The sequence below is a fragment of the Stegodyphus dumicola genome, chromosome 7, assembly GCF_044657685.1.
Source record: "Stegodyphus dumicola isolate Sdum_Otavi_A_Nest chromosome 7, ASM4465768v1".
NCBI lineage: Eukaryota > Metazoa > Arthropoda > Arachnida > Araneae > Eresidae > Stegodyphus > Stegodyphus dumicola.
Window position 1 is genome coordinate 68,282,873 of NC_140774.1, and position 23,514 is coordinate 68,306,386.

General features: G+C 31.8%; 1 protein-coding gene across 6 annotated transcripts in view; it reads right to left on the reverse strand.

The window, feature by feature from the left end:
• The window catches only part of LOC118204846 (transmembrane protein 120A-like), a 107,271-nt gene that overhangs the window by 15,889 nt on the left and 67,868 nt on the right, over nt 1-23,514 (reverse strand). For 5 of the 6 annotated variants that reach the window (XR_015042108.1, XM_085820402.1, XM_085820400.1 and 2 more), the window contains 4 exons: nt 14,260-14,325; nt 13,816-13,877; nt 10,613-10,705; nt 925-989 (listed from right to left, as the gene is read on the reverse strand). Coding sequence is in view for 5 of the 6 variants with exons in the window: in XM_085820402.1 (XP_085676528.1) it covers nt 925-989; nt 10,613-10,705; nt 13,816-13,877; nt 14,260-14,325 (286 nt within the window). In the remaining variant the exon portion in view is untranslated. The remainder of the gene's footprint in view (nt 1-924; nt 990-10,612; nt 10,706-13,815; nt 13,878-14,259; nt 14,326-23,514) is intronic. The other variant, XM_085820404.1, reaches the window with a different exon arrangement.

A 23,514-nucleotide genomic window follows, 5' to 3' on the forward strand; every position in this document is an offset into this window, starting at 1 on the left:
GATTCCCCAAACTGTATTTTGTGCAATTCAAATCAACGTATGATGTTTGAACATTTAAATAAATGTACTGCACTTTCTTGGTATAAGGACATTGTTAAAAACTACTGGAGAGCCCGTTAACTAATGGCTTAAGCTCTAATGTTTAGCATTTGTAAAATAAAATATATATATATATATATATATTTAAAATGTATATATATTTGAGAACTGCAAATAAGGAAAAAAGAATTTTGAAGCTAATTTGTATTTCACAATAGAGACATTCAAGACTGCAAAAAGACTAGTGTATTCTTAAAAGGATTATATAAAAAAAAGGTCACGCTGCAAATACCTTCTTTTTCAGGGCTTTTCTTAGCACATGCAAACCATATTTTTAAAAATTAGAATATAAAAATAAGTAATCTTGCACCATATTTTTTTTTCTTATATTTACGTGAACAGTTCTCCATAATCTTCTTTGGCCTACATGGATAAACTAGCTAATCTGCCTAAAACTGGTAATAAAAATAGAAATTTAACCAGTTCTGACTGGCTGAATATTTTTTATCACATGATCATTTTCTGCAGTTAAAGGTTGTGCAAAATATTCCTACAGCTTTCTATTACTTTATATTATATATTTTATTCAGTACCTCTATAGCCACAAATGGCTAAATGAACACACCTACCTCCTAACATTACATTACAACATCATTGAAAATCAAGTCTACTGTTAAATAAAAATGCATAAACATTCCAGATTAAATATGATTCTGCATCTATATTTCATGGCAGACTTCATAAACATTAAACAGAAGTGTATGTATTTACATGCACGTCTTAAAAATACAGAGTAAAGGATGATTTCCGTTGAACATTACAAATCTATGCAGTAATAATTCTAAATTTAGATTGTATTTTATTCTGTTTTAAGAATTTACTTACATAACCTATATAAAGGAATGGCAATAAAAAACTTAGTCCTTTCCACATCCAGGAATGAAAACCTTCTGAAATGAGGAGAAGGATTTAAAAAATAAATTATTCACATGAAAGACAAATAAATTTTTATTAGACTAAGAAATAATCCAAATATTTGCATAAAACAAGCAATATGCTGTAAAATTTATCAAACAAAATTTTTTTATTTTCAGTACAGCTTTTTATTACAAATATTTTAAATTATAAATCACCCAATTTGTGATTTCAATGAAATAAATACATAACATATGTCATTTACTGCATGTACGGTCAGAAATTCTTTACTTAGTGGTAGGTTATGAAGCTAAAGGCAAATTTAATGCTAAAATTTGACTAATCTGTTTATTTTAAAGATACTCTCTCCCCATGTTTTTTTTTTTTTTTTTTTTACTATCACTGTACTGAACTTAAAAAGTTATCTATTAATTATTTTTATAAATTATTGTTCGGCTATAATATGTATACTGCTCCTCAAAATCAAAGGATAATCTGAGAAAATATGCTCACTGATTAAATTTTCAACCATTGTCCAATGGTATAATTATTTATGTTAATTATCTGCAAGTGACTACAAAACTGAACTTTTGTCACAGGGTAATGCAAGACAATGTGTAGCCTAATGAATATGTTAGAACTGAGATGTGTAGTGTTGTTTAAAAATTAATATATTTCCTGCAAGTGATAGGAACTCATATATCACTTAAAGGCATCATATGCTTAAAACTTTTGCATTTGTTCTGCGACGCTAGCACATCGTCTGTGAGAATCGTCTGCAAGACTATCTGTGCAGTCGCAAAGCGTTACCATGGTCACCAGTTTTTTCTTTACCGTTGTTATTGTTAAATGAAGGCAATATGGGATCAGGAAACTAAATCTTCTTTGGAAGGAATGGAAATTGAGTGTAACTTGTGTAATACACAAGAAAGGAGATGTACTTGAATGTTCTAATTATAGAGGAATCAGCCTGTTTTGTACAAATTATAAAGTATTCTCAAACATTCTATTCAATAGACTATCTGTACATATAGAAAGAAAAATTGGAGATTATCAGAGCAGCTTTAGAAAGGGAAGATCTACTACAGAGTAAATGTTCAACATTCAATAGATTGAGAAGACAAAAGAATTTAGAATCGATTTCCAGCACCTCTTCATTGATTTCAAAACTGTCTATGACAGTATTAACAGAAAAGCCCTCATTGCAGCCTTAAGAGAGTTTAAAATACCTGAAAAATTATTGAAGCTAATCGTCCTGACACTTGAGGAAATTAAAATCATGGTAAAAATACAGAATGAACTATCAAAGCCAACTAAAATCAAAAATGGCATTCGACAGGGTGATGCGTTGGCATGCCTTCTCTTCAATTTGGCATTAGAAAAAGTAAGAAGAGATTCAAACATCAATACCACAGGAAACATCTTTAATAAACTGTTACAGTTATTGGCTTTTGCTGATGACATTGACATTATTGCTAGGACACCAGCTGCACTAAAACAGGCTTTTATATCTCTACAGAAGGAGGCTCTCAGAATGGGCCTGAGAATTAATGAAATTAAAACAAAATATATGCCATGCACTAAAACAGATTTCAAGGACACTTAGAAATTGGAGTATATAAATTTGAAACTGTTAACAGCTTCACATATTTAGACTCTGAAATTAACAACAAGAATAATATTACTACAGAAATACAAAATAAAATTACTACAACCAATAGATGTTTCAATGGAATATGAAAATATATAAAATCAAGTGTAATTCAAAGAAAAACAAAAGTTTTACGGTTTATAAGACAAATTTCGACATATGCATATGAAAGGTGGACCATTACGCACACATGAGGACATGTTGGGCATTTTTAAAAGGAAGGTTTTAAGAAGTACTTTTAGAGGAATACAAAAGATGGTATGTGGCTTAGAAGACAAAATTTGGAGCTATAACGCTCATATAATGAACCTGACATCATTAATTTCATTAAATGCTAAAGAATAAAATGGGCAGGCCATGTTATCAGAATGGATGAAGACTGTGCAACAAAAAAAGTGTTCAATGCCAGACTAATAGGCACACAGAAAAAAGGCAGACCAAATCTAAGATGGTAGACTGTCTAAAAAATGACTTACTGGTCTTAAAAACCAAAAACTGGAAAATGCTAACAGCGAGAAGACTGGCTCGGAAAAAGTTTCTTGAGAAGGCCAGGACACACCCTGGGCTGTCAGGCCATTGAGGAAGGAAGAACTTACAGCAGACTGCAGGTAATCTCTGCAGATGTTTTATTCAGTAATGAGGCTACCTTTATGCGATCGGGTATGCCTGACATCCATAATTCTCACTTGTGAGCTCATGATAACCCACATGACACAATAATACATGCCTACCAAGAAAGGTTTTCCGTCGATGTCTCTCCAGAAGAATGTGGTTTCAGCTCAATGGAGCCCTAGCTCACTTCAACCAGAACATCAGGAATCACCTCTATGCTGTCTGCGGTCAGCATTGGACAGGACACGGCAGACCAGTTTCCTGGCTACCAAGTTCTCCTGATTTAATCTGCTTGGATTTCTTCATTTGGGTTATATTTAAAGCCATGTGTACAACAGTCCTATCACAACTGCAGAAGATCGTGTTGCCTGCTTGTCTATTGCTGCTGAACATGTGCTAAACATGCCTGACATCTTTTTAATGTATGCTAATCCATGTGCCACATCTGTGAATCTTGTATTGCTGTTGGTGCTCTCTTTTGAGACCTATTCTAAATTGTTAATATTTTTTTTTCTTTTGTCTTTACTTTTCTTTTCAGTTTCCTGTGATTTATACTGCTTTACATGCTAGTGCTTTAATGTGGCATTACCACACACACATTCCTATATGAAATTTGCTTTTTCAGGTCCCCTTTACCTGCCTTTACATTTTTGACATTCAGTTTTGAACCACCCTGTATATACCAAATTCAATTAACATGAAGGAGCTAAAATATTTAGAGCTAAATTTTTAAAAAACTACTCACCTGATTTTTACAAAATTTGGCAATCTGGCAAAATTTGAGTCATAGAATCAAAATATGGGAAAAAATTGGCATGATATTTAAGAAAATGTCCAATTTTCCAAGATACGTCATTAGAACAATGGTATATATAAATCTAATACATATCCTAAGTCGCAATTTTGAGACATAAAAAACACACAAGTTGAATTTTGTCAAATGGCCCAGTAGCATGGGAGATATGGAACTGTCCCCCCTTTTTTTTTGCAGTGTATATGTTTTTTTAAAAAGTAAATGAGTATATAGAGAGATACCTTTTCAGAGAAATAGTTAAGACAATCAGAAACAGGGTTTGTACACATTTCTGCACATGGAAATTAAATACTTTTTTAAGGACCATTAATGAAAAATAATTAAGGACCTATCAGCAAATGAGAGCTGAAAAAATTATTTTAGAATAACAGAAATCTTTAACCTTCTCAACGTTATGGCCATAAAATTTCGTACAGAAGGCTGACTTCTTTTTTCATTACACATGAAAATTTCTGCTAGCTTTTAATACATCCGATTTCAATTTGGATGTTTATTGGAAGAAAAAAAATCAAGGTACAAAGTGAGAGAGTAATTTTTTAATTAAAATCAATAAAATAACACTTATTCATGACATTTTGCAGTACTTCAAAATTTCAGAGCTAAACCTGTAATGCTCGAAGGGTTAATTAATTCCAAAAATTCTAAAGTGAAGAGGAAACGTACTAAAGAAAGTAACTGAATACATAAAGAGGAAGAAAAATATTCTTCAAAGATATGTACACTTATTATTATGCAAATTAACCAGCTGTTTATAACTTTAGCCTTTACTTTCCTCACTATAATGCAAATCAGATAATTTTTAAATTGAGGTTTTGGGATAGTAAGACAGTGTTTTTGCCTTCCACTCACATGTTGCCTTTGTTCCTGCCAGCTCTGATAATTCGTAATTATTAATCTTTGCTTTATTGCTGCTAACATTTGAATTTGTTACGATGGTAGAGTTACTGAGACAGCTTAGTTTTCAGATTCAAAATACTGTATAATAAGTTGCCAAAATGGAAAGTAATGTCACTTTATAATATGACAGAAAAAAAAAAAATATAAATAAAAATGTTTTATTTTAATGTTATTCTTTAAATATAATTTCAATATATTACCATTACTTTAGTTAAATTTATCAATGTTATGTTTAAAAAAAAATCTTCGAAAAATTTCCAGATCTCCGAATTAAAAAAATTTTCTATAGAAACTGAACTTAAAATGGCCAAAATGAAGTTGCTAAATTTAGAGTAATTTAATAAAAGAATTCACATTCCCAAAAGCAGAAAGTTGTTTAAGAGCTCTTAGAAAAAAATGAAATAATTTTAAAATGCTTATGTTTGAATCCTTGCTCAGAAACTCCAATAACCCACCCTTTATATTAGAAATAAGAATGAATTATAACCCATTCAAAAGATAATCATATTTGCCAGTGAATCATCAAAAATATTACTCCAAAATGATAATTCACATTCAAAATAGCAGTTGTAAAAACAAGACCGAAATTTCAGATTATTAAAATTAAGGACCTTCAGCCAATTTTGGCTGAAATTAAGGACCAAAAATCGATTCCAAAAAACTTAAGGACTCTTAAGGACCACACAAACCCTGAGAAATCTTTAAACAACTTCAACAAGCACATGAAACTCGCACTGTTTAGCAACTTCAGAAATGCTGAGGACTGTTTCATACTTGCTTTGTGCTTGTCGCATATTAACAGTTAAATACATGTAAACTTTGAACTTTGCCAGATGGCACCACAAGATGTTAAAATAATTTTCATGTAGTGCATGCATGCATAGAAAATTTCCCTTGCTTGCATTCATCAGTCAACGTAGCATGGTTTGAATACTTTTCATCAAAATATTCTGTTCCTTTAGTGTCACTAGTCATCATGATGTGCATTTCCTTGACTGATTAATTTCTAATAGGTTAGGCTACATATGGATTAATTATTCATTTGTAAGATGTGATGATTTACAATCAACTATAGCAATGTATTCTAATGGGTTAAGCTATGTATGGATTAAATATTTATTTGTATGATGTTTTACAATTTACAGTCAACTATACTAGTGTATTCTGTTGACTGTAGCAGTGACACAAAGCAAAGCATATATCTTACAGCAATTTATTGCCAGCCATTTTCATCAACTGCCATAACTATATAATATCATATCTGATGCTGATTTCTCACAGGATGTCTTACAACTTACCCATGAAACAAACTATTTCAACTTTTGAAAATGAATTTTATGGGCTTAATTGTGTGATAACCATCACATGTATATTTTACCACTCAGTCAGTTTTAGGATTGCAACACTGTCACTATAATTTTCATTCGAATAACTAATTCAAGGTAACATCTCATTTATTACTTTAAATTTTTGTAAGAACTTTAATTTCCTCGTAACTTAATTAACTTTTCATTAATTTTATGCTTTGTTAATAATTTTGTTCAATATGCCAGACAATATTGTCTTATCTTATCCCTAAGATATTACAGATGCAATAAAATCTCCTCCTTTCTGCAAAACAATCTCGTTTTGTAGTTTGTGCAACTTCAGGCCTAATTTTTTTATTTCGAACATAACTGCTGAGAGCACCAAATTCAATCATATTTTTACAGCCAGAAATCATAAGCTCAGTTAATTATTATCCTTATTCCTGCAGCCACTGGTATATATGATGCTTTAAGAAACAAACTAATCAAAATTTATTCTGAAGTGAAAACATTAAATTCAGTAAACTGCAACAAGACCGGTGTCCATCTCATTTCTTAACACACATGTGAAAACTAGCAGGAAAACATTTTCGTGACGGTATTTTGAAATCTTTATACAGTCAAAAGTCGTTAATCCGGATTCGTCGGGACTTCGGCGATTCCGGATTATAGATCATCAGTTTAAATCTGGTAAGATGGCATGCAGAAATTATAAAATTAAAAATATGAAATGGAAATTTATGAAATAAAGAACAATTATGCTCTAAAGCAGTGCTCCGCAACCTTTTCTCACCTGCGACGCACAAAAAAGCTTTCTGGAATTTCGTGGCACACAAAAGAGTTCCAAGTTATCAAGGAAGTGCCGAAAAATTCAAATGCTGACACACTTACAATCACACACTCAACCACACAACAGTGAAATATATAAAAACATTTAAAATAGACATTATTAAGGAAAAAAAAATGTCATTGTGTATTAAACACATGATAAAAAATTGCAAAATGTCAAATACATGTATCTGATTGCGGCACACCTATATCCTACTCATGGCACACCAGTGTTCTGCGGCACACTGGTTGCGGAGCACTGCTCTAAAGAGTATCAAAATTTACAAAAAAAAAAAAAAAAAAAAAAACTTAATATTTATTTGTTTACTTTATTAAACATTTCTTTCAGTGTAACTTGCTTCGTTTTTTATGTGATAATACATTCTCTTTAATTCTATAAACAGACATAATTTCTTGTTCAGTTACAAAGTTCCGCTGTTCAAGTCCTATAATTGCTGTGTCGAGAATACCGACTAATTTATCAATCAAAATTTTTTCGTTTTCAATAACCTCTGTCACTTTCTTCGCTATCGGAAGCGAATTATAATGACGAGGAATTTGATTTAAATCACATCAAAGATGAAGTACATCGAGATGAAATACTACATTTAGCATGGAATTATAAGCCAAATAAAATAAAAACATCTGCCCTGAAGATAAGGATAGTGCTGACAGATCAACTTCCAATTCATTGGGCACCGCGGCGTTAAAGATAAACAAAGTTTAGATAAACAAATGTTAAAGTTTAGATAAACAAAGGATATGCCTTTATCCATTTTTTTGCAGCAATTCCACTTTTTGTTTAATAGACTTCGAAACATACGAGTACTTTCGCTTTGTAGATCCTTTGCATATTAGTAAATATATATCAGAAATTCTATTTGACATAATCGAAAGTTCAAGCTTACTTTTATAAAATTGCTCTAACAGTCTGCAAAAAATAATAAGCCGAATCCAATTCGAAGATTAAGGAACAACGCAATCTGCAACATTAACTGAATTAGATAATTTTAGCTTAGCTTATACCGTCCGTTATACATTAAACGCGCACCGTAAAGGTCTTACGCGTCGACACGACGCATGTGCAGAAAGTTTGTAGCTTTGAGGTCCGGATTATAGATCATTCCGGATTATGGGTGTCCGAATTAACGACTTTTGACTGTAGTTATCAAAGCACCCTCAAAATGTTCAGGCTATTCTCGTTGCTTTGAAAGAAAAGTTTTGCGGCTAATAAAATTATGAAGTTTGTTTCTCCTTTGCATATTTGGCACATTGAAATCACTTCTCACAATGTTTTGAAATGGTAAAATTTTGAACAGACCAAACTAGTCCAAGAACTGGCAGCTAAATTAAAAAACTCTTTCCAATCATGATCCAAGCTTGCATTATAATTCTGATGATAATGTATATTACCATCTCTCTCAATTTCAAAATAAAGACCGCCTCCAAAAAAAGTAGACACTCCATGTTTTTTTAAATTCTTTAAACTAGATGGATGGTAATTTCTGGTTGACATTTCTAAATTACTTGCACTAAGACAGCTGTTTTAGTGCAACCACTTTGAGCACTATGTTATGGACAGCAGGTATTTCAACTCGTGCAAAGCAGCTGAGGACATTGATTTTCATAGGTGTCATGTTAACAACGAATAGCATTATTAACAGCTCCAAGCTGCATAAAATGATTGACAAAATGGTATTGATTATCTAATATAGATGGCACCATCAGGTGGACAAGGTCATATAATTAGCAGTGGCACCAAACACCTTCCACATATTACTGCTAGAGGTTGACATGGTGCTAAAACAGAAAGTTGCAAAACAAACATCTTCCTCATTGGCTAATGCATACAAAATGACTTGATGCCCACTGGAGAACTGGATCATGACAACTGATGCAACTGATGTAAAATGAGCATTCACAAAAAAAAAGGGGGGGGAAGCACATGATTTCAGACACCAGAAATTATGTTTTTGATGAAAATAATGAAATAAAAAATCAAACTAATAGGAAACATATGAAATTTTAGGGATAAGAGAATATCAAGAGAAAAATACAGTACACTGGATTGGATAGAATGCAGCTGAAAACTGGAAGAGTTGGCAAGACTGAAAACATTTCATATATCCACGAGTACAAACATTTTCTGTATCCTTAGAAAATTAACTTAATATACTTGTCTTCGCTTCTTTTTTTTACAAACTCTCAGATTATGTGATCGACTAGAAACTGCAACAATTTATATAAATAAATGTGCATAATTTTATAACAAAATTTTCAAGACATTAAATTTTCTCTAGTGTAAATATATTTGATGCTGGATAGGTCTCTGGCTTTTTGGTGACAAATACAAATAAGACATTATAAAAACATAAAGAAATTTCATTGAATCACATACTACAATTTTGTTCTATGATTTGTTCTATGATCATCTCTCCAGCAGCTGGAAAATTTCCTTTTTTAAAGAAGTTATTAGGTTTATTTGTAAAGAAATTATAAAATTATAAAGGTGCTGTTTGACTGTCTGAAAAGAAGTTAATTTCAAGCCATTCAGAGTATTCTGAAGTGACAGTTTTGAAGATAAAAATCTGAGAGGGCAAGGTCTGCTGAATATTGCCATTTGGGAATATTTTTTTGAATTTAATGCTTGATTTGGCGGCCACAATCCATAATACACAATTCCTTTGTATTCCCACCACAGAAAAAGCATTACCTTCATGGCATGCAGTCCCCCTTGATGTTACTGAAAATGATTTTTTTTTTATGGCAACATTATTTGCATAGTATACACTTCTCGTTTCTAGTACTGAACTGTTTTTAAAAAGGAGCTTCTTTATTTTGCTTTAGAAAAGAAGTTATGTTGAAATTCCTTCAAGCATATTCTGTTTTGTTAAAATTTAAAATACCCATGCATTGTAACAGTTTACATATCCAGTCTTTTTTAAATGATCATGCACAGTACTTTTCAGAATAGTCAGTCTATATGATAGTTCCTGAACTGTATAACATAGATTTTTAGAAATAGTTCCTTTTAATACACCCTTGTTTACAAAGCATGGTCTTCCAAAGAAGGCATCATCTTTGAGGCATCTTTTTTGTGTTTTAACGAGTAGTTGGAATGACAATGTTTCTTTAAAAAAAAAAAAAAAAAAAAAAAAAAAAAAACATAATATGATGAAAATGAATATTTGGGTTTTCTATTCTTAGCAGAGCAATGAAACAAAAACTATGCCACAACATATGCTAGAATTATACAATGTGAGCAGAAAAGATAGTATTCACACATCTGTTTCGATAATGTTCATTCTTCAGCATCATGATCAGCAGTAACAAAATATTTAAAAGAAAATATGCCTTGATTTGAAAAAACTACAGAATTCTCTAGATGACCCAATATTTAGTGGTAAGATACAGTAGTGGATGTGTATATATTCCATGCTATTTAAATTAAATGATAAAATTTGGAATTAATACTGACGAATAACATTTTGGTTACTGAAACACTTTGTTCATTTATAACAGATAATATTTTCATTTTCTGTAAAGTACCTATAGTAATATCCATTTTATGTCTCTCGCCAAGAGCTCGTAATCTATACAAACAACCTTGCTGGTAGTTAAATTGTAGAAACTGGAGAATGCCTAATGAAATTAACAAGAAAAGTACATATAAGCAAATATAATTCAAACTCAACACATGATTAGTAAAACATAAAGTCAAAACAGATTATAACTTATAATTATAATTGTTTTTGTTATATGATTTATTATAAATCATTAACTGTCTTATAACACTTGATTTATAATAAATCATATAACAAAAACAGTAACGAGTAAGTAGGAACTTTAGAAAATTCTTCACTTGGTTGAAAATGTAACATTTAGTATATAATGCAACATAGTACATTAAAAAAAAAAAAGAGAGAGAGAAAACAGAGAAATTAAGTTAGTTTTAAAGGGATTTTATTGCACCATTTTTAACTCTTTTATTATTCTCAATCATCTGAAACTCTATAAGAATTAATACAAAATATTATGACATAAAAAATAAAAAATTCAACTGTTACTGGATGGCATAACTTTATCTCATTTGAATTATCTATGAACTGTCTTATAACACTTGTTAAATTAATACTGTTTCAACTTTGGTAAGTCACTTACTTCCCCTTCCCACATCAGCGATATAAAAAATATATTATTACACTTTTATTTCCAAAAAATTTCTTTATATAACAGTCAAAATTTTCAAAGATTATGAAAAAAGATACAATGGAGATAAAAAGATAAAATCCCTTCAGTTGGAAAATTTGAAAACTTAAATTACATCTAAATTATAATAAGAAATGAAGACCTGTGAAGATGCCCATTCTTGGTTAAAATTGAAGTAATAATGCCATATAGGGGCAACGCAGCTCATAAACATTTCTATACATTGAAATTAAATACTTTTAAGATCATTAATAAAAAAATGTGGACCTATCAGCATAGGGAACTGAATAAATTAAAGTATATATGAACTTCACTTCTGTAATACCACTCTAAGAATAAAATAAATCTGTAACATTATTATTAAACATAATCTAATAAAATGAGCAACAAAATATTCAAGAACAAAATCAACTTTGTAAAATATATCATGTAATTAATATTAAATTATAAAATTCCTCCAAAAATACACTTATATTATTTATATTTCACATTTATAATAGTCCCACATATTTTAAAGAAGATTTAATGATAGTGACAATAAGTTTCACTAAAAATTAGTTTTAATTCTTTCTTTTATGTCTTGTTTCATCAGTTACTCATTCAGTCCAGAGGTTTATGCAAATCTTATGTCAAGGGAGATAGATTTACATTAGAAGACACATCATAACCAGCAAGATTTGTAACAGAAGCTTGGCTGTTGCCACTGCTGCTGCCTGATAAGAGAGAGAAAGATGCTGATGCGAGCAGATATAAATACAGTCAAAAGTCTTTAATCCAGACCTCCATAATCCGGAATGATCTATAATCCAGACCTCCATAATCCGGAATGATCTATAATCCAGACCTCAAAGCTACAAACTTTCTGTGCATGCATCAACGCATGCGCATAATACCTTTACGCATGCGCATTTAATGTATAACGGACGGTATAAGTGAAGCTAAAATTATCTAGTTATCTATTTCAGTTAATGTTGCAGATTGTGTTTTTCCTAATCTTCTAACTGGATCTGGCTTATTATTTTTTGCAGATTGTTAGAGCAATTTTATAAAAGTAAGCTTGAACTTTCGATTTTGTCAAAAAGAATTTCCGATTTTGAAGCTGCAAAAGGATCTATCTACAAACCGAAAGCATGTTTTGATGTCCATCAAACAAAAAGTGGAATTGCTGCAAAAAATGGATAAAGGCATATCCTTTGTTTCTCTAACCATTCCAAAATCTTTTATCAATTTCACACTGCTCTGCGGGGGGAAAGGGAGGGAGTCGCAAAGACGCGCAATGAACTGGAAGTTGATTTGTCAGCATTATCCTTATCTTCAGGGCAGATGTTTTTATTTTATTCGGCTTATAATTCATTACTAAATGTAGTGTTTCATCTCGATGTACTCTGTCTTTGATATGATTTAAATCAAATTCCTCGTCATTATAAATATCACGAATACAATCAAATAGTTTTCTGGTTGCAATTTTCTAATTTTGACTATGCATAATGTATTGCACGCGTGCACTGAAAGAAATGTTTAATAAAGTAAACAAATAAATATTAAGCTTTTTTTTTTTTTTTTTTTGTTTTTTTTTTTGTAAATTTTGATACCCTTTAGATCATAATTGCTCTTTATTTCATAAATTACGGTTTCATATTTTTAATTTTATAATTTCTGCATGCCATCTTACCAGATTTAAACTGGATGATTTATAATCCAGAAAAACCGATAATCCAGAATCGCTGAAGTCCCGACGAGTCCGGATGAAAGACTTTTGACTGTACCTGATACTGGTGATATTGGTATGCATTGAAAGTTAGTTGTGCTTTGCCTGTCTGACCTACTTAGTGTTGTATCTTTGCATAGAGAGTCACTGAAGTTATAATACAGTTAATATACAGTATTAATACAAAGTTCCAATAAGCTGCTGAAACACCTGAGGTGGTAAGTTGTTTTATATTATTTTAAGTATCATTAGCTGTAATGAATAAACATTTATGTTAATTTTTATATTTTTGCATTGCATCCGACGTCCACAGCAAGGATTAAGGAAAGATGATAATTCACCTCAAAACGCAGAGATAAATTAAGGATGAACAATTAGTTACAAATATATATAGTTGGATACCCTGAATGTCATTACCAATTTACATGTTCACTATTAATATTTTCTTTTTTTTATTCCTAAAAATTCACTAGAACCAGTATGCAATGATTTTTAGAAGTCAGTGAAGCAACGATCAACAGAATTTAGGGATGCAATTTTTTTAAAATTTAGAATAGGCACTGGGCAGCAGAATATAAGAACTATAGAAATTGGACTGGGCAGCAGAATATAGGGCCTACAGAGATTACATCACATAAGGAATTTTAAAAGATCACAACAGAATGGAACATTTACAGAAATAAAATGTTAAAATATTCACTCTGAATTTATGCCACACCCCAATTTTTACATCTTAAAAATATAAAAAAGAGTGTGACTTAAAGTAATACAGTATAGTTTATGTATTCACACACAGTTTAAAACAGAAAAGATCTGCCTCAAAAAAATAACTTACTCGTATAGCAAGTGTATAAAGTGAATTGCTTCCGGAACTGATCATACATAAAACCATCTGGCCTATTAATTAAAAAAATATATATCAAAAACACATGAATTTTATGCCTACCAATAATAATGCTCATAATTCAAATAAAAATAAATAAATAAACAAGAATTTGCTTTTCTAAGAGTTCTGAGTTAGCTAAAATAAGTTTAATTCTTTATACTTTTCAATTAAAGTTTCAATTGTTAGATTTACATCAAGAGCTCAAGAACAGAACCAAAATGAATTCAGATAATAAATTCTCCTAATTTTAAAATTACACTGCATTTCATTTGTTAGCATCTTGACCCAGAATAAGCAGAAAAAGTAATTACAAACTACAAAGAAACTAAATAGCAAATGCTATTTATGCTAAATAAACTTCAATTTTAAAAAGCACAATAAAATTTCACTTACCATACAATTATAACCCCAGCTTGGATTGTAGCAATGAAATGGTTTATTCTCCACCAGCCTTTCATTCTGCATAAAATAATTCAAAGATAAAATGAAAATCTATCATATTACTAGCTTGAAAAGCTTTTCTTAATCCCAATAATACTTTAAAAAGGGGGAATGACAATTATATATATATATATATATATATATATATATATATAATGTTGTATGATCTTAAATCCATTTAGTGCGAATACTAGTTATTATTACTTGCGCAATTGCTGCAAAGTTAGTTAATAATAATTTATTTCCTAAACAGTATTGATTAATTGATTATATTATCTCCTAAGTTTAATTAAAGTAGAATTATTTTAAAAGTGTGCATCCATACTGGTAAGTTATATTTTGAAAAATGTTTTGAAGTAATTTGAAAGCAAAATGTTAATAATGTTTTAACGGGGACTGGAGTTAAATCATCACGAAGAATAATATTTCAATTGTAAAATGAAAAATTAAAACATGTAATCATTGTCATTGATCGGAAATTAGTTGACTTTTCAAGGGGAACAAACCAACTCCCGTTCAATGAACAATAATTGATAAAAATACGTAAATACGAAAGTGTTTCGTCTTTACTCGAGTTATAAGTTAAAGCCAAACCGGCAATTCTAGTCAATTTTTATCAATTATTGTTCATTGAACGGGAGTTGGTTTGTTCCCCTTGAAAAGTCAACTAATTTCCAATCAATGACAATGATTACATGTTTTAATTTTTCATTTTACAATTGAAATATTATTCTTCGTGATGATTTAACTCCAGTCCCCGTTAAAACATTATTACATTTTGCTTTCAAATTACTTCAAAACATCTTTCAAAATATAACTTACCAGTATGGATGCACACTTTTAAAATAATTCTACTTTAATTAAACTTAGGAGATAATATAATCAATTAATCAATACTGTTTACGAAATAAATTATTATATATATATATATATAAAATGAAATTTTTATCTTAAAAATGTAATCTTCATTCCAGCCTAAATGTCCCACTTAAATGCTTAATACATACGAGTCAAATCAATTTTTTAAAAATTCTTATATTTTATAAGAGTAGATTCAAATATGACCAAGATTACACTGCCCATGCACTGCATCACATGCATTTGAGTACAGCCACTATCCCCACCTTACTTCCCATGCAGATCAGAATTTGCTCAGTTATGTCTTACAATAGCAAGTAGTCCAATAGCAGCTGCCTTGGAACGTGGAACAATGCATTGGGATCACAGAAAGCAGTGTTTGTTAAAATGCATTTCAGTACTTCACTGAGGGATGAGAGCGAGTTCAGAACATCTGTCACCCTGATAAATATTCATCGTGTGAATATGGTTATTCAGAAGAATAGGCACATCACTATCAGAGAACTTGGGTCGATGAAGCATTTGCACTATCACAAGGTGTACGAGAAGAAAATGATGCACATGGAAACCATCACTTCTGTGGCAGCTTTAAGATTAAAGAGATGGATTTTGGAAATTCACAGTTACCATAATTGAATGTGGGTATAATATTTGAAGACTGAGTCCTAGACTTAAATCCCACTTTGCATGCAGTTAGTGGATAATGATACAGTCAACTGTCAATGTTCAGGAGTGGATACACAGCTAATTGAAAAACTTCTTGAAAAGGACATGAAAATGTTTCCAGAACATTGGCAAAAATGTATCAGCTGTGGAGGGAAATATGTTGAAAGGCGATCTACTCAGCTCTTCTGTATCTCTCCTCCCAATATTTAACACGTTGATGGCGGTGGGGATATTCATTTTTCTTTTCTTAGGGTGGAGAAGTGACAAATTATATAATTAAAATTATAAATTATAAAATTAAATTATTATATTATATAATTATATATTTTATAATAAAATAATTTTATTTTTTGATATACAAGCATATTATAGTATTTTTTTATATACAAGAATGACCATCGGTGAGTCATGCTGGCCCACGGAACAATCAAGCATGTGGAACAGACGAGTATTACCCACTGGTAGGTCAGGCCGCCACACGGAACAGACAAGCATGACCCACTGGTGGGTTAGACGGGCGTTAATGTTTTAAGGCACAATAATCCCATTTATCTGTAGTAACTGAGACAAAGCTATTTCAAATAGCATCTATCCCTCCTTCTGACAATCTAGTGTGAAGAAAAATCTCTCATAGAAGGTATTAATATAATAGCCCTAAACCAAGAAAACAAATATGATTTTTCAGCTAGAGTTCAATAGCCTTGGTAAGTACATGTTGAAATACAGTATTATGTAAAATAATTGTATAAAGATATGCAATAAATATGCACACAAGTAAGATGTAGAGTCATTTTGCTGAGATTACTTCATATATTCATGAGCTACTAGTCTGAGGAGTACAGTAGTAAGGAATATGATGTTACTGATAAATACTGTTATTGACAATAATAAATATATTCCAAACTAAAAGTTGTTAATTTTCAAGATTTGGTAAGGATAGAAAGTAATGTTTATTTTTCATATCATTATTTTTTATAATAATATGCAAATTATTTTGAAAATGTCCACATAAGCAAAGTTGAGGAAAAAAATGTTCTTAATAAAATACATGAAAAACAATACCTTTAGCGCAGATATTAATCACCACCTGAATCTATGATTTTCTGCCAACATTTTGGTACTGTTTCAAAGCCTTCGGCCCAGAAACTTGATGGCCACAAGTCCAAAAACAGATCAACCTCATTTCGGATGTCCAGCGCAGAATGGAAGATAGCACCAGCAAGATGTAGCTGAAGGTGCAGAAAAAGGTAGGTAGTCTGAAGGAGTGATGCCAGGGCTATATGGTGGGTGTGGCAAAAGAACCCATTCCAATCTGTGCAGAGTCTAGCCAATGAATGCAAACATATGTGGATTTACATTATTTTGATGGAAGATAATCTTTTTGGGCCAGTTCGACGTGTTTCCTTGACAGCAGCATCATCACAGACAAGCATATCACTGTATACCTTACAGATGAGGGTTTTACCTTTTCCAGATACTCTTTGTGGATTATCCTTTGGCAATCCCACCAGAAACAAAGCATGATCTTTTTGTTAGTCAAATTGCGCTTTGCAACGCTGTCGACAGGCTCACAGGGCACAAACCAACCCTCTTTTTGGCCTGTGTTGTTGAAGTAAATCTACTTTTCATTACAAGTGATGATCTGGTCCAGAATATTGTCATTGCATTGATATTCAAGCAGATTACTGCAGGCCCAAACACATCTGTCCTTATCTGCTTGAGTCAGCTCATGCGGCACACAGGAACTGAACTTATACGTCAAGCTTATGCGATGCATAGCGCGACTGATAAACATGGCAATAATGTCTAACTCCTTAGCAAGCTCTCATGTGATGTTCTTCCACAAGTTCTTGGAGGCGGGCCTCATCAACATCAGTAGGCAAGCCACAGCACTCTGCTTCTTGAATGTCAATGTTTTTTTAACTTTCTGTACCAAACCTTCACAGTGTCATATGATACGATATTAGTAACTAAAGCTATACACATGATTTGGTGATATTCTGCAGCTGACTTTTTGTAACATAACTGGAAGTAAATGACGGTTCTAATCTGGTAGCATGATAGTTCCATTTCAGACACCTTATACTTAATGATAACATTTTTTTTTTTTTACAAATTTCATAACACAGTGTTCTAAAGCAAGTCTCTTTCTTTCAAATGCCAAAAATTGTGTGACATAATGTGATTAAATATGCCAAGGTGAATGATTTGCATAGACGATATTTCCGATGGCAAGAAACATTTGTTAAAACCCAATATTACTTAAGATTTTAACAAGACAAGTGCAGCAAGTAAAATAAACTTCTGATAACAGTATTGTCTTTATGAAACAGTTTTATCAATTCATTTAAATTGACTGTACTTCTGATAACAGGTAAAATACCTGATAACAGGTAAAATACCTGTTATCAGAAGTACAGTCAATTTAAATGAATTGATAAAACTGTTTCATAAAGACAATACTTATTCTAAAAGCTGATTAGGACTGATAAAAACCTTCCATTAATTTATAGAATCCTATTTTACTGGAAAGGATTCTAAAAAAAGAATTGCACCAGAATTCAGTAAAACATATCTGAATAATAACTGGAATTTTAGAAATGTATTCACTTTTTAAAACAAAGGAAAACAGTCTATGAAAACAAACTATTCATTTAGTAGTAGATTTAAATGACTAATTTTAGTAGCAAATCAAAAATTTATTTCATAAAATTTAACACTAGAAATTTTAATACTAAATAGAATATATCAACTATGAGTTATGCTTTAAATGTTAAAAAGAATTATGCATTTTGTAAAAGTAAGAACCGTAAGTTTTGTATGTTCAAATGTATCATAGAAAGGGAAAATTAAAAAAAAAAAAAAAAGATAATTTTAGTGTTTGTCATGTTTCTGTTTGATGCATTTTTGTAAAATTAAACTCAGTCCTCATAGAATCTGCAAGAGTATGGTTTACCACCATTTGCAATGTAAAACTAACGATAAATCACCAGAAAATGAAATGGGAAAGGTGAATTCGAATGCACTTAACCAAAGCAATCTATCTGACTTTGAGTCAAGGAATAGCATTTTACTGCAGATTCGTACAATTATGAATTGATCAATGAAAATATGAACTATACTCAATACTAATAGTTAGTAGAAACGAGAAATCTTGGATTGTAAAATCCTTAACAAATGCCCTTGGTGTTAAAAGAACATTCCATGAGGAAATGTTAATGCTTTTGGATCGAGGAAAGTCATAAAATCTTATGCAAAAAAACTGACATTTGAAATGAGAAATGACCCTAAGAAATTTATAGAGATAGAAGTATTAGTTATAGAGATAGAAGTATTAGTTATTATTGCTACACCTGCAATTCCAAGCAAAAATATTAAGAATATTTTTAAACAGATTTCTGGGAAATGCATGTAAGTATTCATATCTTAATAAGAATAGATAATTTTTGGAATGCCATTTAACATTAAAAAGTAGAAACATTAAACAAAATACTGTCAGTTGCATATAAATTAATTCTGGCCCTTACATTCCAAAACATAGTAAAAAGAACAATTTACATTTTTGGAACTTTTCACAAAAGTACTTGTACAGCTATTCTCAATATAACAGAGCACAATCAGTAGTTAACATTTCAAACTACTATGAGTGTTAAACACAATGCAATGCAAAGAGCATCTAAAGAGTGAAGCTCGTATGAAGATCTTTCAATACTTTGAACTAACGTGATAATGGTGGAACAAATGCTCTCTACAGTCTCGTACAGTTTTTCCTCGGCCAACGAGAAATTTCCAGTACCTTTGATTTCTCGATTTGCTGGAAGGCTTATTAAGACATCGCAAGATGGCACCACTTTTGCATGTCAGCCTTTGCTTTACTCCATTAACAGTGCTCTCGAACTCTATGCAAAGTTTTCATTATATTAAAGTGACCTCCTATCGGACTGCTATATAGTTCTTTAAGGACATCCGAGATTTGGATGTATCAACTTACAGTTCCTCACTTTTATTCTGTTAAATTAAGTGTTAAGGAACCTAGCAAACTGCAAGCGAATTATTGCTTAGTTCAAAGAACAGAAAGCATAAACTTCAAAAGGGTTACTTACCCTTTATTCACTCAAAATAAGATTAACAATTGACCATTTTCCTTTGGGCTTAAACTTAAAAGTAAGAAATAAGAACTAACTAACAGCTTAAAGATTTAGCCAAAGCTAACACAATTCTAATGTAGTTGGCTCGTAAACTTAAACTAGCTAGTGAACTATCAAAAAGCACATAATAATATGGTCCAGTGTAACAACAGCTTAGATAGACATAGCCCAAAAGAAAATGTGTGCTACTCAGGATTCATAACTCTCTCTCTCACAGTCAGTTGAACTTTAATACTATTATTTCCTCATTTGCATTCAACACAATTCTAAAAACTCATTCTGGTAGGGAACTGTAAGTTGAAACGAGATAAGATAGGAAAGGTGAACTAAATTAAAATATATCTTACAAACTGCAATTGGAATGCATTTCCATCATCCAAATCGAGTTTTCAGTACAAGATCCCATTTCAAATATGGAGTGAGTCCCAGAGAGCCTGATATTGTTTTGTTGTAGGACTATAGATCGAAATGTCCTATCAGATAAGTTTTCAATTTGAAGACTCCTTTATATCAGTGTTGCGGTAAAGCCAGCGAACTATTAAAAATAACATTACCATTTTGTGAATGGCATCACTTACATTTTTGTATTCATAAAATGTTTTTGCTTGTTCTATACTTTATTTTTATGTTAGGAAATAAATAAGCATAAAATACTATCTCCTATTATCTGGTGCCGAAAACAACCATTTACAAAACAGGAACTTGAACTTATACTTCCTACTGTTGGATTATTCTTGCTGAATTATTTTACTTCCAACATTAAAACTTAGTTTTGTTTTTTGTTCTTTTCTACTACTCGGGCAATGGCAATGGCATCGACTGGTGAAGCAGTAGACACAATCACACAACTGAAACAAAAGCGGAAAGCCGTGCGAAGTAATGTTTCTTGCTTTTCTACAGTAGCAATGTTTTGGGAACAGTTTAAATCTTCTATAGATGCCAATCCACATCTTTCTGTTATTGATAAGCATGTTTTCCTCAGAGGTTATTTAGATGGTGAAGCTAAACGCCTTGTTGATGGAATTAGTGCAATAGGAGACACCTATGAAACAACAAAATATTGTTGGAGGAAAGATACGGAAATAAAGATCGATTTATCCAATCACACTTAGATTATTTAGAACAGTTAAATGTTATTCAAGACCCGTCTCTTAATGCATCTAAATGATCTTTACATAGAATGTAACAGAAGAATTCAAGCTTTAAGTGCTCTGGGTGAAAATATTGAACCATACGGTAGAATCCTAGTGCCAAAAATTATTCATGCGTTCCCCAATGATATTTGTTATCGCTGGATTATCTATGCCAAGCGTGAAAAACTAAACAAAGGTAATATTACTAGATTGATGCAGTTCTTGGCAGAAGAAGTGGAAGGTGTAGTTGGAGCACAAAGAGTTAAAGATATGTCTTTTTCTGATCACACCGTAAAACACACTGTAGAAAATTTTAATATCAATTCCAAAACAGTAAACAAACGTAACAAAATTTAGCCATTTTGTTCATTTTGTGATACTACAGGACACTGGCCTCAATATTGTGAAACTGTTACAGACTATGATACTCGCCTTCAGAAACTTAAAACTTCAAATCTCTGCTTTATACTAACCGTGGTCATAGAGTTTCAAACTGCCCAAGAAAAAATACTGCATGATGCACTAAATGCAAGAAAAGGCATTATGTTTCTATTTGTCCTCCTGTTGAAAACAATCAACTGCAGATAACTAATAGTGCTGTAAATCATATAACCTTTCCTAAAACAATTTTCACACATTTACAAACTGCGCGTGTGTATGTTACTGGCCCCACAGGCATTACTAAATTAACATGCTGCATTTTAGATGGTGGTAGCCAAGCAAGTTTTGTTCATACAAACCTCATTGAAAAACTTAAGCTTAAAGTTGTCAGTTCTGCCTCATTTTCAGTTCAAGCATTTGCATCTTTTACTTCACAAGAATAACGTAGATGTGTTCAACTGTCACTTTCAAGTTTGTGGAGCAACCAAGCATTTTCAATCTCCGCATTTGAAAGCTCCAATTCCTATACTACACATCCGACTGCTCCACCAGAAGTAGTTCACTTTGCTCAGAAGAAAAGATTGAGAATTGCTGATCCATTGGAGGACTCCGCTGTCCATAGAAATACTTATTGATGGTGATCATTATTGGCAAATTGTTTCTGCAGAAGCTCCAATCAAGCTTTCAGAATCTTTTGTTATGGTACCATCAGAGTTTGGATGGGTTCTTAGTGGAACAAGAACAAATACTACAATTGCTGAGAAGTCAAGTTCGTGTGTAAGTTAAAACTGATTGTTTAAATATCAGGTACATCGCTTGTGGGAATTAGACTCCATAGGGATACAAGATGCGCAGAAACGAAGAATGACTACCCGCAATGAAGAAATTTTATTAGAACTTCGCAAAACTTACAACTTTGAAGACAATCGAAGAACTGTGTCTCTGCCTAGAAAACCATTGGTCACACCTTTGCCTACAAACAATTATAGCGGAAAACAGATTTTATTCTCTTAAAAAAAGACTTGTATCTAGTGATGTGTTAAAGACACAATGTGACAAATGCATGCTGAATTACACTGAACAAAAGCATGTTGACGTTTGTTCCATAGATGAATCCAATGAGAAGCCAGTTACCTTCCTCAACATGCTGTAAGAAAGAAAACACAATCTGAAACCAAGTGGAGAATTGTGTTTGATGCTTCCTCGCATGCTCCAGGAATGACTTCACTGAACGATACCTCGGAAGCTGGCCCAAATCTTCTTCCTGAAACTACTGGTTCTCTACCAAGATTTCGATTGCATGAATTCACTGTTACATGTGATGGTAAGCAAGCTTTCTTACAGTTGTCACTACATAAAGAAGATAGGGACGTCACAAAGTTTTTGTGGTACAATTTAAAATCTGATTCATCTCAACGAACTACCTTTGCAGATTTACTTGTTTACCATCTGGCCTTACTTGCAGTCTGTTTTTACTCTGTGCTGCCACACGAGAATTGGCTGCAAAACATATCGCAGAATTTCTAATTGCTGCACCAGTGATAGATACACATCTCTATATGGATGACTTTCTTGCTAGTGTGGAAAGTGAATCATGCATTATAATGCTACATCATGAGATCAAGAATTAAATGGCTCTAATGAAATTGCCTATGGAAAAATGGGCTACAAGCTCTTTGAAACTCTAAGATGTATTACAAACACAGGAAGAATCTCACAAAACGGAAACAACTGTCTTAGGTATTGGCTGGAATACAAATTCTGATACTTTGAAGCATGCATTCAAGACTTCCATCTGTGTTTCTACAGACAAACCACTTACAAAGAGATGGTTAATCTGCTGCATAGCTAGTTTTTATGAGCCCTTAGGACGTTTTTCACCATTTACTGTCCTTGGGAAAATCTTATACCAAGATACATGGATTCTTGGAACCAAGTGGGATGAATTACTACCTGCTAATTTATCAACTTTATGCAGCTGTAAAAGAACTTGATGACATTTGCTCCTTTCAAATTCCTCG